Below are 19,083 nucleotides of genomic sequence, written 5' to 3'. Positions count from 1 at the left end.
GACACCTACAGATCTCACTTAGAGCTCGCACTGCTGTAAAACAAAAGCAAGACTTGCATTTAAATAGACCTTTCACTGCCTCAGGACATCCCAATGTGCTTTGCAGCCAATTAAAAACTTTCGGAGCGCATCTGTTGCAATGTAGGAAACCCAGCAGCCAATCTGTGCACAGCAAGCTCCCATAAACAGCAATGAGATAGATACTGACCAGGTAATCTGTGTTTGGGTTGTTGATTGAAGCGTGAATGTTGGCCAGGACACCGCAGGGGACTTCCTGCCCTTCTTCGAAATAGTATCAGGATCTTTTACATCCGCCTGAGAGGGCAGACGGGACCTCGGTTTAACGTCTCATCCGAAAGACGGCACTTCCAGCAGTGCAGCACTCCCTGGAATGCCAGCCTGGATTAGAGACTGGGATTGGGTATGTAACTACGCTCCGCTCACTGCAATTTGCTGGAGAAATCACTCGGCTTCTTCATGGGAGAAGGTGCTGAGCTCTGTTTGCTTTGGTTGTCAGCGAATTTTTAAATGGATCGTGTAGATAGGTTATGCTGTTTGCTGAGCAAATGTTGTAAGTGCTGTCCTAAGTCCCGCCCACCTGTTGACACGGTGGTGTCAATAAGGCACTCGAGCTTGGCCAAGCAGAGTTCAGCCCAGCTCTGAGACTGAGTCCCCAAAGGTTAACTAAGGGGGCTGCTGAGCTTCCCTTTGCTGTCCGAGGGCAGCGTGTGATTAGAGAGAGCCTGTATGGATTCATCCACGTCAGACCCATTTCAGGAGGATTACCAATCTGGTGGATAAGGATGTTGGCCATCTACATTTCAGGAAAGCACTTACCACAGTTCCCCGGATTCACAAGTTTTACTTAGCAGTGGAGCTGGGAAAGGCTAACTCTCCTGGGATTGGATGTGTGATTAGGAAGGGGATTACCATTGGGTTTTCTATCCTGGGAATTATAGACTAGTTAGCCCATCAAAAATACAAGGGAAGACATTTGAGCATTCTACAGAGTGTTATCAGCACTCGCTGAAAGAGGAGCCAACATAAAGATTCATTGGTGTGAATTTAGAGGTGACACACCATGTCTCAGAACTTTGGAATTCCCTGAGATAACTACTGGTGAAGAAACAAATGTAAAAGTCAGTGGCTATAATCCGTCAGTGGCTATAATCCACCAGAACTGCAACATTTGCCTCTATGTAATAGTGTCAGCATTTGTTAAACCGTGACCCCATTTACCCTCTCAAATGGATATAAAATATCCCATGGCATGATTTCTCCCAGGGTCCTGGTCAACATCATGAAAACAGAGGACCTGATCATTTAGCTCGTTATTGTATGTGTGCAAATTACCACAAATGCCTACATGACAATAGCAACTATACCTCAAAAGTACTACATTGGCTGCAAAGCACTTTGGGTCACCCTGAGGACATACAAGGCAGGGGGGAGAGGGTGGCGATAGCACATGTGAAACCCACGGAACGTTTTGGCACGTTGGAACATGTGATTTTAACTTAGATGCCTAATCATCATTATACCTTTGGGCTCCACGGTTCCAAATGCAAAGGGTGCGGGTGCGGGTGCCTCTCTTTGGAATTTTATTTGCTGCAGTCATAGGGAGAATTAGCCTCTATTTTAAGGTAACAAGGCCCCTGCTGGTATGAATCATGGCTAGTCAGGCATGTCAGGGTAAAGCCTTTATCCATTTTAAAAATAAAAATAACAACTTTATAAAATAGCCAGGTTGATGTAGATATATATTTTCCTTCCTGTCTTCTATGAACAGCACGGTGATGCATGTCTTCTGGACGCGATGGCATTTTCACCGATTTTAATAACCCTTCTGACTCCTGTCCCGTCTAGAAGACAGGAAGGGAAATATATATCTACATCAACCTGGCTATTTTATAAAGTTGTTATTTTTATTTTTAAAATGGATAAAGGCTTTACCCTGACATGCCTGACTAGCCATGATTCATACCAGCAGGGGCCTTGTTACCTTAAAATAGAGGCTAATTCTCCCTATGACTGCAGCAAATAAAATTCCAAAGAGAGGCATCCGCACCTGCACCCTTTACATTTCTAAGGCAGAACTGTGGCTAATGGAGCTGGTATGTCTGCAAGGACCAAAAGGACCCTGACCCCTCTATTAAAGATCTCAAGATTCCAGACCTGTTAAAATGCATCCTTTGTCCAACACCCAGGAGAAGAAGTGGGAGGTATGTGTGCCCACCCTCAATCCTCCCGCCGAGCTGCTAGACCCTGTAATATTGCCGTGTGGAACTGAACTCAGGCAGTCTACCATTTTACAACCTAACAGGTAGCAGCAGAAAGAGCAATGTCCAGATACATTGCCTGGCCCTCATCTACACTGTGTACTACTGGAACATTGGAACTCCTGTATCTGTGCCTATAAGACTCATTCACCTCTACGTGCCTTCTTCCACGGGGAAGTCACCACTTCTGGGAAGGTGGATCACCCTGTAACTGTTTCATCCTGCTATCATCTGAAGGAATACATCATTGGACTTTTGATTCTGGACTCACGTGAAACCGTAACTCTTATTTTTATCATGGTCTTGCCCTGCACCCCTTTCTTTCTCTTTTCCCTCTTTTATTGTATGAGTGCAAAAAGGGGCGGACGTTGTGAAATCCCTTCCCGCGTTTTGTGCGTGTGTAAAATAAATCAACACTCGTATTTTACTTTATCTCGAGTTTGCTGTGGGATTATTAATAGATGATTGGATCACTCCTAAACTGAAGGGTTGGGGAAACTACTCCACCATTTATAAAGGGGGAAATCAGAAATCAAAAACACATTTCCGTTTACAGACAGGTAATGAGAGGAGAAATCAGGGCTGTATACATTAAACACCCCTCCTGTCCGTGACACTCCCAAACCCACGTGCTCTTCACTAATAAAATCCGCCCCTCACACACAACCTCTTTTTCTTAAAAAAAGTTTCCAATACAAAAATCTTCTCAAGTCTGAAACAAAATAGGAACAAAGGCAAGTCTAAAATTAGGACTGTTTTTCATTTGAAGATAATATATTAAATAAGCGCAAAACTTCTTCCTAGATATTTATGGATTGAAACAATGTTGGTTTAAGGTGTGGGTAATTGGGGAAAAATTCTGGGCAAATTGGTTAATGATATTTTGGAGTGAGTCTATGTACATAAGATTTTGAATTGTGAAAAATTTATCTTATTTGAGAGAATATATTTTTCTTTATTTAGGGAAAGATGTAAATGCATTAGAAGCAGTTCAGAAACGGTTTACTAGATTAATACCTGGAATAGGTGGGTTGTCCTAGAGGAAAGGCTGGTCAGGCTAGGCTTGTATCCACGGGAGTTTAGAAGAGTAAGAGGTGAGTTGATTGAAACATAGAAGATCCTGAGGGGACTTGACAGGGCGGATGTGGAGAGGATGTTTCCTCTTGTGGAAGAATCTAGAACTCGAGGCCACTGTTTCAAAATAAGGGGTCACCCATTTAGGGCAGAGATGAGGAGAAATTTTTTCTCTCAGGGGGTTGTGAGACTTTGGAATTCTCTTCCTCAAAAGGTGGTTGAAGCAGAGCCTTTGAATATCTTTTTAAGGCAGTGGTAGATTCTTGATAAGCAAGGGGGTGAATGTTTATTGGTGGTATGCAGGAATGTCAAGTTGAGGTTAAAATCAGATCAGCCATGATCTTATTGAATGGCGGAACAGGCTGGAGGGGCTGAGTGGCCTACTCCTGCTCCTAATTGATATGTTCGGAAAAAACTTAGTCATATAGATTGCTGTTTGTAGTTGAGAGTGAAAGGATGTTTGCAAATTGGTTAATGTGCAATATTGCAATTTTATCAGCTCAAAGTCATTGACAGTATAGATATTTTAGTTTTAAGATTCTGAGTTGCTTTTCAACCTAGTTCAGACTCTGCAGTGGAACCAAATGAGCACCAGAACTTGAGGAATCTGATAATAGAAGATAGGGCAGAGATCAAGAATGTATGTATAATGCAAGGCCAGTACATATTTTGGAGGCTCTTCCAACCTGTTGGTGCTATGTTCCTCATTTACAGTTTTAACTGGAACTGTCTGAATAGCACACTGATTGAATTGATTGCAATCTAGGTTTCAAGCCTTGCTTTGGATGGCATAATGCCAGTTTGCAAGTTTGGAAAATGTGTTAATTCCAGTAATTTCTTAATATGTGTAAGTACTAAAAGCATTCATTTTGCTGATCCTTTAAGGGGATTGCATCCGAACTCATGTTAGGAATGCAGAAAATACTAAACAATTCCATGCATTGGAGTTTATCATTTGAAATGGCCAATTCTAATCTACATGGAGATTCCTGCACTGATGGTCAGCTCTGCCCACAAAGGTGCACATTGCGATATGTGTAATGAACTCCCATGGTGCATTATAATGCGCATATGCATTCAATGTGGATTCATGGTCATTTTCAGGGCACCTGACACAGGTCACCAACAGGAACAGCTTAATGATAGCAGGATCTCAACAATAGAGATTAGCCTGTGACTAGACATTCCAGTAATTTCTAAATTGCACCAAAGATTGAATAGCTGAAGGATCTCAGTATTTCAAGCTGCATATAGATGAAGAGAAATTTCTTCATTTGAAAGGCTCAGAATCTTTGGAGCTGTAGATGTTTGGTGGTTGAGTATATTCAAGACAGAGGTAAATAAATTTTTGAGTATTAAGCGAATTAAGGGATATAGAGACAATATGGGAAGGCGGAGCTGAAGTAAACGATTAGTCATGATATTGTTGCACAGTGAAGCAGGCTCGAAAGGCCAAATGGCTTACTCCAGCTCCTATTTATTATTTAATTTCTTAAAATTTGAAGGACATGCAGGTGGAAACAGACTGTTAACAAATGAAATCTATGGCAATAACAAATATATAAGTGAATAAAATGACTTATGTTAAAAATAAAGACATCAGTGCGCTCTCTGGTGGCCATTTGCAATTACTAACCAATTTAGGCAACGTTTACAGTGCCACGGTGATTATATTTACTGCTGCAAAACTACTAGTATATATTGGATATATACTTGAAAAGGAAAATTTGCAAAGCTATGCGAAAAGAGTAGAATGAATGGGATTAATTGAATAATTCTATCAAAGAACTGACACAGGTAGGATGGGCTGAATGGCCTCCTTCTGTGCTGCAAGCTCTATGATTCTGTAAGCTAGGTTGAAAAAAAAATATTGTTATTGTGATAGATATATGGCGTGTTTTCTGTATTGAATTGATCAGTTTTTTTCTGTTTACAGAGTTATAGCCGCTGAGCTATGGACGGACCTCCACATGGTATTACCATGCCATTTCAACCACAGGAGTACTGGAGCATTGGCTCCAGATCCTCTGAAAATATGACTTCAGAGGATTCAAAAAAGATTTGAGTAGCAGAATCTCAGAGCTAGGGGCTGCAGGTTGTACATAAACAAGATGAATAGATTGGACACAGGATCAACCTGTTCACTATCTCAGTCTAGTCCAGCTGCATGAAATGTAACTGTGTCAGTGTGCCTGAGTATTTTCAGCCTGCACACTAACACAGATTCTGTCAATGACATGATGCAGCAGGTGAATAATCTCCTTCAGCTGTCTGGGATGGTGGAGAAAAGTTATCGAAGTGACAGTATCTGCCTTTGTGACAGGTCTGTTATTGCAGATGTCATTTGCCATTTGTATGTTAATAATAATCTTATCTTTGGTGCTCTTACGGCAATCCCATCATTGACTTGTTTACGGTTTAAGTCCCAAGTCTTTTTTCCCCACTTCTCACCTGGTTCTTATCTATTCAGTGTTAGCCAGAGAATCACCTGAAACAGCTTCTCTTAGCACTCCTGCCCCAATACCTCTGGAGTCCTCCAAGCATCTATCCTTGATCCCCTTTTACTCCTCATCTCCATGTTGCCCCCTAGCAACATCTGAAAATACTACTTCAGAATCCAAGTCTACGCTGATAATTGTGTGTTGCACTAAGACTAACACATGTGGAGACCACCATTATTGAACAATTTTATTTACACCTGCCCAACAGAGAGTGCAGCAGAGACGGTTCTACACGATACTTCCACCCCACTTAAAAAAAACAATCATACATCAAAATGCAAAGTGGCACATGCACATAATTTCCCAGAATACAAAATGACGAAACCAACATCATAACATCTGAAGATTTAACAGGTTGAGTTGCAAATTTGTTGTGATTCTAATCACAGCCAAATCATATATGACCAATATTTCTAGAGTAATTTACATGTAAAGAAAAAAAATGTTTTCCCTTAACATCAGTATATCTTTAACAAAAATATCATAATTTGACAGGTAATTTGCTGTAGCCCACGAAGGACCATGGACATCTCTGTCTATTAAGGAGAGATAGTAGGTTACATAGTTGATAGGCACTTCTCCAGATCAAGTGTGTGGCAAGGCAAGGAGGCAGCCCTCCATGAACCACCACAGCTAGTACAGAGATTGAACCCAGGTTGTTGGCACCACACTCTAGCTATCTTGCCAATTGAACTCACTGATCCCCACAAAAAATAATGAAAAGAACAATTTTCTTCTTCTTTCTCCCTATGTACTTTCAATTAATCTAACTGGCTTCTTTCTCTTTCTGTCTGGGTACCTTATTTCATTTCCATTTCCATTAGCTTGACTCTGCTCTCTCAACATCACTGACTCTGTCAAACCTTAATTTTGACTTTGACTACCAACTCCACTTAATGGTTGGGATTGTGACATTGATTGATTTGTCTTAATCAAAGACCCTGGCTTGCTTTTCTCCATTGGTGGACTCTGTGATACCAGCAAACTTTCAGTTTCTTTGTGACTTTTACTTTCTTTCTGACTTTCACTTGGGACTGTAGGAGGAAGTTGGACTATAAGAGGTTTATCACACTCTCCTTTCATCAGATTTCCTCTTTCAAGCAAATAAGCCACATTACACTGACAGAGTCTTTCTCCAAACTTCACTAGATATGTGAATGCACCTAGCCTCTTTACAACAGCTCCAATTACATACTTCTCCTTATCACCTCAGTAGATTTTCACCACAATCTTCTAACCAGCACCGAACTCTCTAATTTTCACACCTTGCGTGTCATGATTCATCTTCACATTGTCTTGTTTTGCTCTTATTTTGTTATTGATGTCAGACTTAAGCAAACTAAACCTTGTACTAGGAGTATGTTTAAACACATTGCTCATAAAGTGAGCAATCTGTTGGTAGACTGGGGCATTATTCTGGAAAAAAATTATTCTGCACTGGAAGTGAGAGCGGAAATTGCAGAAGCACTGACCATTATTTTCCAATTACCTTTAGACTCAGGAGTGGGGCAAGAGGACTGGAGAATTGCAAATGTTACACTGTTGTTCAAAAAAGGGTGTAAAGATAAGCCCAGCAACTCCAGAGCAGTCAGTTTAACTTTGGTGGTGGGGAAGCTTCGAGAAACAATAATTCAGCACAAAATTAATTGGGCAAATGTGGGTTAATTAAGGAAAGCCTGCATGGATTTGTTAAAGGCAAATCTTGTTTAACTAACTTGCTGGAGTTTTTTTGAAGAGTTAACAGAGAGGGTTGATGAGGGTAATGCTGTTGATGTGGTGTACATGGACTTCCAAAAAGCATTTGATACAGTGCCCGCAAAACAGACTTGTGAGCAAAGTTATAGCTCAAGGAATAAAAGGAATAGTAGCAACATGGATATGAAATTGGTTGAGTGATAGGAAACAGAATTTAGTGGTTAATAGATGTTTTTCAGGCTGGAGGATGGTTTGTGGTGGAGCTCTGCAGGGGTTGGTTTTGGGGCCCTTGCTTTTCCTGATATATATTAATTACCTAGACCTTGGTGTACAGGGCACAATTTTAAAGTTTACAGATCATATGAAACTTGGAAGCATTGTGAACTGTGAAGAGATAGTGCAGAACTTCAAAAGGACATAGACAAGTTGGTGGAATGAGTGAACAAGTGGCAGGTGAAATTCAATGCAAAGAAATGTGAAGTGACTGAAAAAGGACAGACGATATTAAATAAATGGTACAATTCTAAAGGGGGTACAGGAGCAGAGGAACCTGGGTGTATATGTGCATAAATTTAGATGGTGGCAGGACAGGTTGAGACAGTGGTTAAGAAAGCATACAGTATCCTAGGCTTTATTAATAGGAGGAAGGAGGTAATGTTAAACTTGCATAAAACACTGGTTCAGCTTCAACTGGAGTATTACGTTCAGTTCTGTGCTTACACTTCAGGAAGGATGTAAAGGCATTAGAGAGAGTGCAGAAATGATTCACGAGAATGGTTCCAGGGATGGGGAGCTTCAGAAAACGTGGAAACATTTGAGAAGTTGGGACTGTTTTCCTTGGAGAAGAGAAGGTTGAGAGGAGATTTGATAGAGGTATTCAAAATCATGAGGGGTCTGGACAGAGCACATGGGGAAAAGCTTTTCCCACTGGTGGAAGAATTGAGAACGAGAGGGCACTGATTTAAGGTAATTGACAAAAGAAGCAATGATGACGTGAGAAGCATTTTCACACAGCAAGTGGTTAAGATCTGGATTTTGGCTTAGCATTTTAGTTCTGACATACATACAAATCCCTTTGCATCTTTAAGACTCCAACTCTAGTGATCCTTTTCCAACTCACAACTTCCCAGTCTACCTTAACTGCTAAAGCCCCCAGTCCACCTTAATTGCTAAAGCTACACACTTCACAGCTGCCTGCTGAGTGTTCTTATTCTGTCTTTCTCTCCCAAGGCAATTACGTTAGCCCTGGCAATTCTGTCTATACTGGATCCACTGATCCCTAACACTGGAATCTTATGGCAATCCTCAGCCCCGTGACAGTTACTTTAGTCTCTAAGTAAGCCAATATTGGCTCTTATAGCAACCTCTCAACCTGTGACAAATACCCGTCGACTGGCAATGCCCTACACAAATGCTAACTTCCTCCAAGTGCCCTACCCCTGGCACGTGCCCTCCCTGCAAATGCCCTACTCCTAGCTCGCTCTCCCGACAAATTACCCCAGCAAGTGTCCTGAGACTAATGCTGACCCTTGGCAAGTGCAAAGACCTCAGTGATGCACCCCTATTTTTACCCCTTTTCAGGTGTCTTTGCAACATTTAGCTCAAGTATGTACACCTGGATCAACACAATTAACAACTTCTAACCCAATATTTACAACTCTTGATCAATGGGAAGAGCGCTCCTAGCATCCCCACAACAATCTAACCTTAATTTGTATCTCTTAACTGGAGGTCCTTAGAACATTCTAGCCCTCAGGCCAATCTGTGACTGTTGGTAACTCGAAAGAGTTTCCTGGCCAGTCAGGAGGTGTCAGCTGTGGCTCAGTCCATAGCACCCTCGCCTTTGAATCAGAGGGTTGTGGGTTCATGTCCCACTCCCGGAAACCAAGAACTGCGATTGTACTTGAAAGAGTTGCAATCTGTGACTGTTGATAACTCGAAAGAGTTTCCCGGCCAGTCAGAGGTGTCAGCTGTGGCTCAGTTCATAGCACCCTCGCCTTTGAATCAGAGGGTTGTGGGTTCATGTCCCACTCCCGGAAAACCAAGAACTGTGATTGTACTCGAAAGAAGTTGCAATCTGTGACTGTTGGTAACTCGAAAGAGTTTCCCGGCCAGTCAGGAGGTGTCAGCTGTGGCTCAGTTCATAGCATCCTCACCTTTGAATCAGAGGGTTGTGGGTTCATGTCCCACTCCCGGAAACCAAGAACTGTGATTGTACTCGAAAGAGTTGCAATCTGTGACTGTTGATAACTCGAAAGAATGAGGTGTCAGCTGTGGCTCAGTTCATAGCACCCTCGCCTTTGAATCAGAGGGTTGTGGGTTCATGTCCCACTCCCGGAAAACCAAGAACTGTGATTGTACTCGAAAGAGTTGCTTCTGTTGATGCTGCCTTCCACACCAGCACCTCTGATGTGTCTTCCTTTGAGGTGTCAGCTGTGGCTCAGTTCATAGCATCCTCGCCTTTGATTCAGAAGGTTGTGGGTTCATGTCCCACTCCCGGAAACCAAGAACTGTGAATGTACTCGAAAGAGTTACAATCTGTGACTGTTGATAACTCGAAAGAGTTATAAATGTAACTCAGACAGGATGACAAAAATTTTTGAGGTGTCAGCTGTGGCTCAGTTCATAGCACCCTCGCCTTTGAATCAGAAGGTTGTGGGTTCATGTCCCACTCCCGGAAACCAAGAACTGTGAATGTACTCGAAAGAGTTGAAAAAGACCCTCCCTTGAGGTGTCAGCTGTGGCTCAGTTCATAGCACCCTCGCCTTTGAATCAGAGGGTTGTGGGTTCATGTCCCACTCCCGGAAACCAAGAACTGTGATTGTACTCAAAAGAGTTGCAATCTGTGACTGTTGATATCTCGAAAGAGTTTCCCGGCCAGTCAGGAGGTGTCAGCTGTGGCTCAGTTCATAGCACCCTCGCCTTTGAATCAGAGGGTTGTGGGTTCATGTCCCACTCCTGGAAACCAAGAACTGTGATTGTACTCGAAAGAGTTGCAATCTGTGACTGTTGATAACTCGAAAGAATGAGGTGTCAGCTGTGGCTCAGTTCAAGGCACCCTCGCCTTTGAATCAGAGGGTTGTGGGTTCATGTCCCACTCCCGGAAACCAAGAACTGTGATTGTACTCGAAAGAGTTGCAATCTGTGACTGTTGATAACTCGAAAGAGTTTCCCGGCCAGTCAGGAGGTGTCAGCTGTGGCTCAGTCCATAGCACCCTCGCCTTTGAATCAGAGGGTTGTGGGTTCATGTCCCACTCCTGGAAAACCAAGAACTGTGATTGTACTCGAAAGAAGTTGCAATCTGTGACTGTTGGTAACTCGAAAGAGTTCCCGGCCAGTCAGCTTTGGCTTCCCTTCTAACTGCTAAACATAACGTATCTTTGACCAGAGGCCCTAGAACACCTGGTCCTCAGGCCACCTTTCTGGCCAATCAGAATTGTAGCTCTGGCTTCTCTTTACTACTAAGCCAGGATCACTGGAGTGCAAATGTGTCCTAGCTATAACTTCAGTTCACTCCCAAAGGACACACATGCTCTTGCCTAAATCTACATCACAGTATTTAACACTTAAAGAGATGCCAACGGTAAGACTTTTGCATACCTCAATACTCACAAATCACGCCAATAATACACAAAAAACTTTTCATTAGTAAGCTTATGTACAGTACAATTTGATAATTTAAGCCTTATTAATTACACAAATGTGCCAACAAGGTGAACTCTAACAGACTCCCCACCTCGAGACTGAGAGAAACAATTCCTTCCCCCTTTAAATACTCATTGCAAATCTATATCTCTAAGTCTGTTTTTGTTTCTTCAAAGCCTCGGACCTTGAAGACTTCACACCATCTGAAAAAGACCAAAGTGCAATATTTACTTTTCTGCAGTTTTAATCTGACACTTGAACTTGAGGGTACTTTCAGGCAATAGCACTGCAAATCCTGTGTGAAGAACTCCCTTGACATGTGTGATGAACCATCAATATAAACATTAGGAGTTTTAATAGGAACCCAAACTGCTCAAAAATCCAACAATGGTAAAGGACTCTTGTGAGGTTGGCCTTCATACACCATCATTACTGGAAGAAGGATAATACTATGTGGGGTCACATCTAAGTCTCTGAAGTAATTCTAGTGCCCATCTACCCAGTCTCTGTGAGGATACTAAAGTATCTCCTGGCTTCATCAATAGATTCAAAGGAGTATGAAGTGAATGGATGATGATTTTCTGTAGGCCTGTGAAATAAGTAAAGGAGCATACTGCCCAAAAGATAGCTAACAAATGCCATTCACAAATCGAATAAGACTTCTCTGCCCACTGTGGGATGTGAGAGGCATAAGTTGCTGGATGCCTGTGGCCTGCACAATCCTGTCCCAATACTGCCGTTACACTCTCCTCTTTGGGAGCTGCTTCTGAATTAAATAACTGCTCTGCCTCTGGCACTAAACTGTTAGCCTGCATAACTGCTACTTATAAATTCTCCACCACGTCAGTGTGCTCTGCTGTCCACGAAGACAATACTTGATCTTCCTTGCCTTTAAGAAGCCCATAGAGAGGTTTGGAAATCTCTGCAAAACCCAGAATAAAGCTGCGCTGGTAACCCATCAATCCCAAAAATGAATGAAGTGCAGACTTGGATGTTGACTGATTGACTTCTACCTTGTGACTGAACTCAGGCCACAGTATCAACAGGAGCAACAGCTGAACCTTCTTAGGTTAACTTTCAAACCTGACTTCAATAACAAAGACAGCGAGTCGTTTAATAATTTAAGATGTTCATCAACTGTTTCAATGGCTAAGAATAAATCATCCACATGCTTCAACAAACACTTTGGCTGCGGAAAGGGTCTCAGAATTTCTCCCATTCTTTTTTGGAAAATAGCAGGAGTGTTATAAAAGCACTGTGGGATCACCATCCAAGTGAAGCTATAATCCTCAAATGGGAATGCAAATTTGCACTGATCTCTTTTTGCTACTGGTATGCTCCAGAGTCCATTTGCAATATCCAGTATAGAAAATACTTTAGCTCTTGCTGGTATTTCAGAAAGCAATGTGGGTACTTCTCTAACAATGGGTGTGCATTTAGGCAGTACCTTATTTAACCCTCTGTAGTCGACTGTCAATCTCCAAGAGTTGTCTGGCTTTCTCACTGGCCATATGGGTGAATTGGTCATGAAAATGCCTTAATTTAACACAACCTGCTTAAGGAGTGACTCTATCATCTCTTCTAAAAAAGCAGTGCTTTCCCTGGGAATCAAAGTTTCTTAGTCATGTATAGGAAATGTCAAACCTTGCAGATAATTATGTTCTATCTTTGTAGTAACATTCAACTTCTATAGATCTGCCTGATGCCTTGTTAGATTAGGACAAGTTCCAAGAATCTAAACTGGGTTCAGAAGAATTTGCGTTTGTGTTTAAAGTAACCTATAACAAGGAAGAAAATTAATTACTAAAGATCTGTCAAGAATTAAATTCACCCTCCACCTAATTTTCTCACTAGAAAAAATGTATATGGACGCAGCTGCTAAGTTATTTAAACATTATTGCTGTAGAGTGTTGTGTAGATAACTGACAGTGAAGATGGCAGAAGTGTTACTACTCCTGTCAATAAATGAGGTTAAAATAACAAGATCTTCACCATGTGTGAAAGAAATAAGATGTAAGGAGAAAGGCTTAGAAAGGATCTAATTGAATGGTGGAGCAGGCTCAATGGGCCGAATGGCCTACTACTACATTTACATTCTTATGTGCTATGGCACAGCAGATGGTAAATGCCGAGGTGTTCAAATCCCAGAGGGAAACTTGAAACAGCTGCCACAACTGTTTGCAATTTGTATTTTATTTCGAGATGCGTGAATTCAGTAGTAATAAGTCCAGCGAGACTTAGAGGTTTTTTACAAAACCAAATTAAACACTTATTAACAGAAGAAAAGATTCTAAGCACATAGATAGGCCTACAAATTACTACTATAACAACTCTTAAATCCCCTAATTAATCTGGATCCTAGTTACACCTCTGTTAAGGCAACAGTAAAAACAAATTTCAACAGACCCAGGCAAAGCACACAATACCCTGTACAGTAATGTTCAAAATGAGCTTTCTTAGCTTCGGTTCCTCTGGGCAGCAGCTTGGTGCACAGAGGCTGGAGGCTATTCACACTTGTGTTAGATCTTAGAATGCCTTCCCCTTACATATAACCTCATCTCCTTTATACATGTTTCTCCCTTTTAATGCAAATTCCATTGTTCCAATATGTCTTTACAACTTTATTTTTCTCATAATATAAATCTTTCATAGTACTCATATTATCAATAACCTTTGGGAAAAATCAACACACTGGCTTAGCTTCTTTTAGCTAGGTGCAACATCCTACCATCTCTTTGAAATTCAAGCTATTCTATCTTATCTAAAAGTTCAAATGTTCCTCACAAATGTTCTAAAACTTTATGTATTTAGCATTTCAAACTTAGCTTTCCTTTTAATAATTCTAAAGCTCCAGACCAGCTGTCTCCAATTCAATTAAATCCCCCACATAGAGAAACTAATCCAAACCCCACTATTAACCTACCTTTACAATAACTCACAATAGTATTATGTAAATTATTATATTTTCATGACATATGTTAAAGGAACAACAGACTGGCCCAGGTGGGAAGTTGTTTCCCTTCAGAGACTCTTCCCCTAGGAGCAAAGCAATCATTAATGCAGTGAACAAAACTAAAGAGTACTAAGGTGGTAACCTCTACATTGTTGAATAAGTGAAGGGTTTATTGAGTTTCAGATGTTCTCTATGGCATGCTTAATGGAGGGGAGAACATTATGATGCCTATGCTCCATATTGCATTCCAAACTAATCAAAGCAATCAAAGAATGCATGCAGAAAGTAATTCTAGTATCTATGATTTGTTAGTAACATTTTAAAACCTTGGCATTGATTGAAAAGAAGTAGAGGATTCAACATCAATATGCAGAAATGTATGAGACATAGTATATTTGAATTACCTTCTGCTCTACATAAATATTTTTATATTCAGTCCTCTTTGTCACTCAGTAGGTAGCCATCAATGCTTTGCCAAGCGAGTGCACACAATAAACCATTCTTACTGGAGTGCTTGTTCTGTCTTTGCCTAGTAGACAAATGTGAAGAAAAGTGATTCAATGGCCTTTTATCCCTGAGTTTTAGAACTGGGCAATAGTTTCCCTGAACCGTCACAAAGAACGCCAAAGTATTTTAGAAATAATGTTTTGAATGAAGGGGACAATAAGAATGTCATTCAGTTCCTTTTGCTACTTCAAAGACACACAGATTATTGCAGTGACCATCTGTTGTTTTGTCTTTACGGAACAGGTAATTCACCTCGTGCTTGAGCAAGGAAACTTGATTTACCGCATCTTCTCTTCTACCCTTTTCAACCTTGGTGCTGTCCTCTCTCTGGATCTGACCCGCCATCTAACTTTCTCACTATAAAAGTTTATAGATGGAACTGGTAAGTTATTTATTTGCACTCCATCACTGGTAGAGTTTTGTGTTACTGATGGTGGTGATGATGTTAAGTGTCGTTGCTCCTGTCATATAAATAAATAAATACGCTATTTCTTCCTTAATAAATGGACTCTAGCATTTTCCCAACAACAGAAGTTAGGCTGACTGGCCTATAGTTTCCTACTTTTTTGTCTCCCCACCTTCTTGAACAGGGACGTCACATCAGTGGTTTTCCAGTCCGCTGGGACCCTCCCTGAATCCAATGAGTTCTGGAGTATTTCGACCAATGCCCCCACCATCTCTGCAGCCATTTCCTTTAAAACCCTTGGATGCAGGCCATCGGGTCCTGGCGACTTGCCTGCATTTAGTCCCATTAGCTTGTCAAATACTTTGCCCCTCGTGATAGAGACTGTTAAGAGATCTTTCCTCCCATTAGCTCCTTGCTTATCTGATATCTTTGGGATGGTTATAGTGTCCTCCACCATAAAGACTGGTGCAAAATATTGGTTTAAATTATCTGCTATTTCGCTGTTCCCCGTTATCAATTCTCCAGTCGCACCCTCCAAGGGTCCCACGCTCACTTTAGCCACTCCTTCTTTTAATATACCCGCAGAAACTCTTGCTATTTGTTTTTATATTTCTTGCCAATTAACTTTCATAATCAATTTTCTCCTTCTTTAATCATGTTTTTTAGTCGTGCACTGCTCATTCCTAACAATTCCCGATCCTCTGGCCTACCACTAGTTTTTGCTGCTTTGTATGCCTTAGTTTTCGATTAGATAGTCTCCTTGACTGCCTTTGTTAACCATGGGTGGTTCATCTTTCTCATTGAGTCCTTCTCTTTGACCAGGATAAATTTTTGCTGAGCGTTATGAAATATCTGCTTAAATGTCTGCCACTGCTCATCCATTGACCTTCCCCTTAGTCTATTTCCCCAGCCCACTTTAGACAACTCTTTCTTCATACCTCTGTAATTGCCCGTATTTAAGTTGAGGACACTGGTTTGAGACCCGAGTTGCTCGCCCTCAAACTGAATTTGAAATTCTACCATGTTGTGATCGCTACCCCCTAGAGGATCCTTAACTACGATATCTCTTATTAATCCTACCTCATTACATATTACTAGATCTGAAATAGCCTGTTCCCGGGTAGGTTCTGCAACGTATTGCTCTAAGAAACAATCCCTGATGCACTCTACAAATTTGTCTTCCCTGTTACCCTGCCAATCTGATTTGTCTAGTCAATATGCAGATTAAAATCACCCATGACAATTGTAGCGCCCTCCTTACACACCTTCATTATTTCCCAATAAAACTTTGTCATATAGTGAGACAACACTTCAGGGGCGACTCCTACCTGTGACTTCTTCCCCTTGCTATTCCTTATTTCCATCCAAATTGATCCCACATCACGATCTATTGCAGCTACATCACCACTCACCACTGCACTGATACCTTCCTTTATTAACAAACCTCCTTTTCCTTTTTGCCTATTTTTCTGGAATGTCGAATACCCTTGAATATTGAGCTCCCGGTCTTGGTCACCCTGCAACTACATGTCTGTAATAGCCATCAAGTCATATTCATTTTTTCATCTATCTTGTTACAAATGCTGTATGCATTCAGATAAAGTACCATAAGCTTTGACGTTTTACCATTATTGCTCATTCTGGTTCTGATTTCTGCTGCGCTCTGCTGCTTATATTTTCTGCCCCTTCCTGTCACACTTTGATTATCGTTTACCTCTTCATTACCCTGCACCTCTGCTCTCTTGTTTCTTTTTGATTTTTTTAAACTTCCCTTCAATTGAACCCTCTATCCCACCAATTAATTTAAAGTCCTACCTACAACCCTAGTTATGCAATTTGCCAAGACACTGGTCCAGCATGGTTCAAATGAAGCTCACCCCAATGGAACAGCTCTCTCCTTCACCAGCATTGGTGCCAGTGCCCCATGAATCAGAACCCATTTCTCCCACACCAATCTTTGAGCCACACATTTACCTCTCTAATCTTACTTACCCTATGCTGATTTGCACATGTCTCAGGTAGTAATCCAGAGATTATCACCTTTGTGGTTCTGCTTTTTAATTTAGCCCCAAGCTGCTCCTAGTCCCTCAGCAGAACCTCTTCCCTGGTCCCACCTATGTCATTGGTACCTATGTGGACCATGACAGCTGGATCCTTCCCCTCCCACTCCAAGTTCCTCTCCAGCCCAGTAGAGATGTCCTTAACCTTGGCACAAGGTAGGCAACACAGCCTTCGGGACTCTGTCTTTGCTGCAGAGAACAGTATCTATTCCCCCAACTATGCTATCCCCTATTACTGCTACATTTCTCTTTTCTCCCCCCACTTGAATGGCGCTCTGTACCATGGTGTTGTGGTCAGTTTGCTCATCCTCCCTACAGCCTGTGCCCTCGTCCACACCAGGAGCAAGAACCTCATACCTATCGGACAAGGGCACTGGCTGAGGCTCCTCCAAAGCTAAATTCTGGATCCCCATACCTGCCTCACTCACACCCTCCTGTCCCTGACCACGATCCAAATTTGATGTAATTAATCTAAGGGGTGTGACTGTCTCCTGAAGCACAATGTCCAGGTAACTCTCCCCTTCTCTGATGTGTCGCAGTGTCTGCAGCTCGGACTCCAGCTCATCAGCTCTGAGCTGAAGTTCCTTGAGCAACCAACACTTGCTGCAGATGTGGTCACTGTGGATCACGCTGGTGTCCACCAGCTCCCACATACTATAGCTGCAACACATCGTCTGCCCAGCAATCTCTATTCTATTTAATTAATTTGGATGTTGAATATTTTAAAAGTAAATTTCTTAACTGTACTGTGCAGCTGTAATAACATATCCTGATTTAAACCACTTGGCCAATCAAAAGACGCAAGGAAGAGATTTTTTTTTTTTTGCAAAAATATACTTTATTCATAAAATATCTTCAATCACATTCCAAACCATTTCAAAAACACCATTACAAGGGTACAATCCAGGTTAAACTTTTACAAAATGTATCACCAGGTGCATCAGTACAAACAATATTACAATCATTTACAGCCTTTCATTTTGAGCTGTACAGCCCGAGGGGCTCTAAACAGTTCCCAGTCTCTCGGTGCGCTGTGGCAGAAAGGTCTTAGACAGCGACCCTTCCCCATTGCGCCTTTGCGGCAGCTGCCCCAAGCTTTAGTGCGTCCCTCAGCACGTAGTCCTGGACTTTGGATTGTGCCAGTCCGCAACAATCGGTCGGGGACAACTCTTTGCGCTGGAAGACCAACAAGTTTCGGGCAGACCAAAGCGCGTCTTTCACCGAGTTGATGATCCTCCAGCTGCAGTCGATGTTTGTCTCGGTGTGTGTCCCTGGGAACAGCCCGTAGAGCCCAGAGTCCTGTGTCACAGAACTGCTCGGGATGAACCTCGACAGCAAACACTGCATCTCTCTCCAGACTTTCTTTGCAAAGGCACAATCCACAAGGAGGTGAACAACGGTCTCTTCCCCACCACAGCCACCTCGAGGGCAACGTGCAGAGGGGGTGAGACTCCTGGCGTGTAGGAAGGATCTGACGGGGAGGGCCTTTCTCACCACCAGCCAAGCTACGTCTTGGTGCTTGTTGGAAAGTTCTGGCAATGAGGCATTCTGCCAAATGACTTTGACAGTCTGCTCGGGGAACCATCCCACAGGGGGCAAGGAAGAGATACCTACCAATCACCTACCTGTTTTCCTTTGACGTCACATTTCAGCTCTGACAGGTACAAACAGGTCTTCCTCTCGCACTCTCCTCTAGGTGCTGCTGACTGCCTGTCCTAGGGTCCTCCTCTCAAACTCTCCTCTAGGTGCTGCTGACTGCCTGTCCCAGGGTCCTCCTCTTGCACTCTCCTCTAGGTGCTGGTGACTGCCTGTCCCAGGGTCTTCCTCTTGCTCCTCTAGCTGCTGCTGACTGCCTATCCCAGGGTCTTCCTCTTGCACTCTCCTCTAGGTGCTGCTGACTGCCTGCCCCAGGGTCCTCCTCTTGCACTCTCCTCTAGGTGCTGCTGACTGCCTGTCCCAGGGT

At 42.3% G+C, this 19,083-nt stretch overlaps 1 protein-coding gene across 1 annotated transcript in view; it reads left to right on the top strand.

The window, feature by feature from the left end:
• LOC144687610 (solute carrier family 2, facilitated glucose transporter member 11-like) overlaps positions 1 to 19,083 on the top strand; it is a 74,719-nt gene that overhangs the window by 8,625 nt on the left and 47,011 nt on the right. The window contains exon 2 of the mRNA XM_078553957.1: positions 14,898 to 15,036. Within this exon, the coding sequence (XP_078410083.1) occupies positions 15,028 to 15,036 (9 nt within the window). The 5' untranslated portion in view covers positions 14,898 to 15,027. The remainder of the gene's footprint in view (positions 1 to 14,897; positions 15,037 to 19,083) is intronic.

This window comes from Cetorhinus maximus, chromosome 12 (genome assembly GCF_964194155.1).
Source record: "Cetorhinus maximus chromosome 12, sCetMax3.hap1.1, whole genome shotgun sequence".
NCBI lineage: Eukaryota > Metazoa > Chordata > Chondrichthyes > Lamniformes > Cetorhinidae > Cetorhinus > Cetorhinus maximus.
The sequence above is the reverse complement of the archived record's forward strand: the minus strand, read 5'-3'. Positions and strand labels throughout refer to the sequence as shown.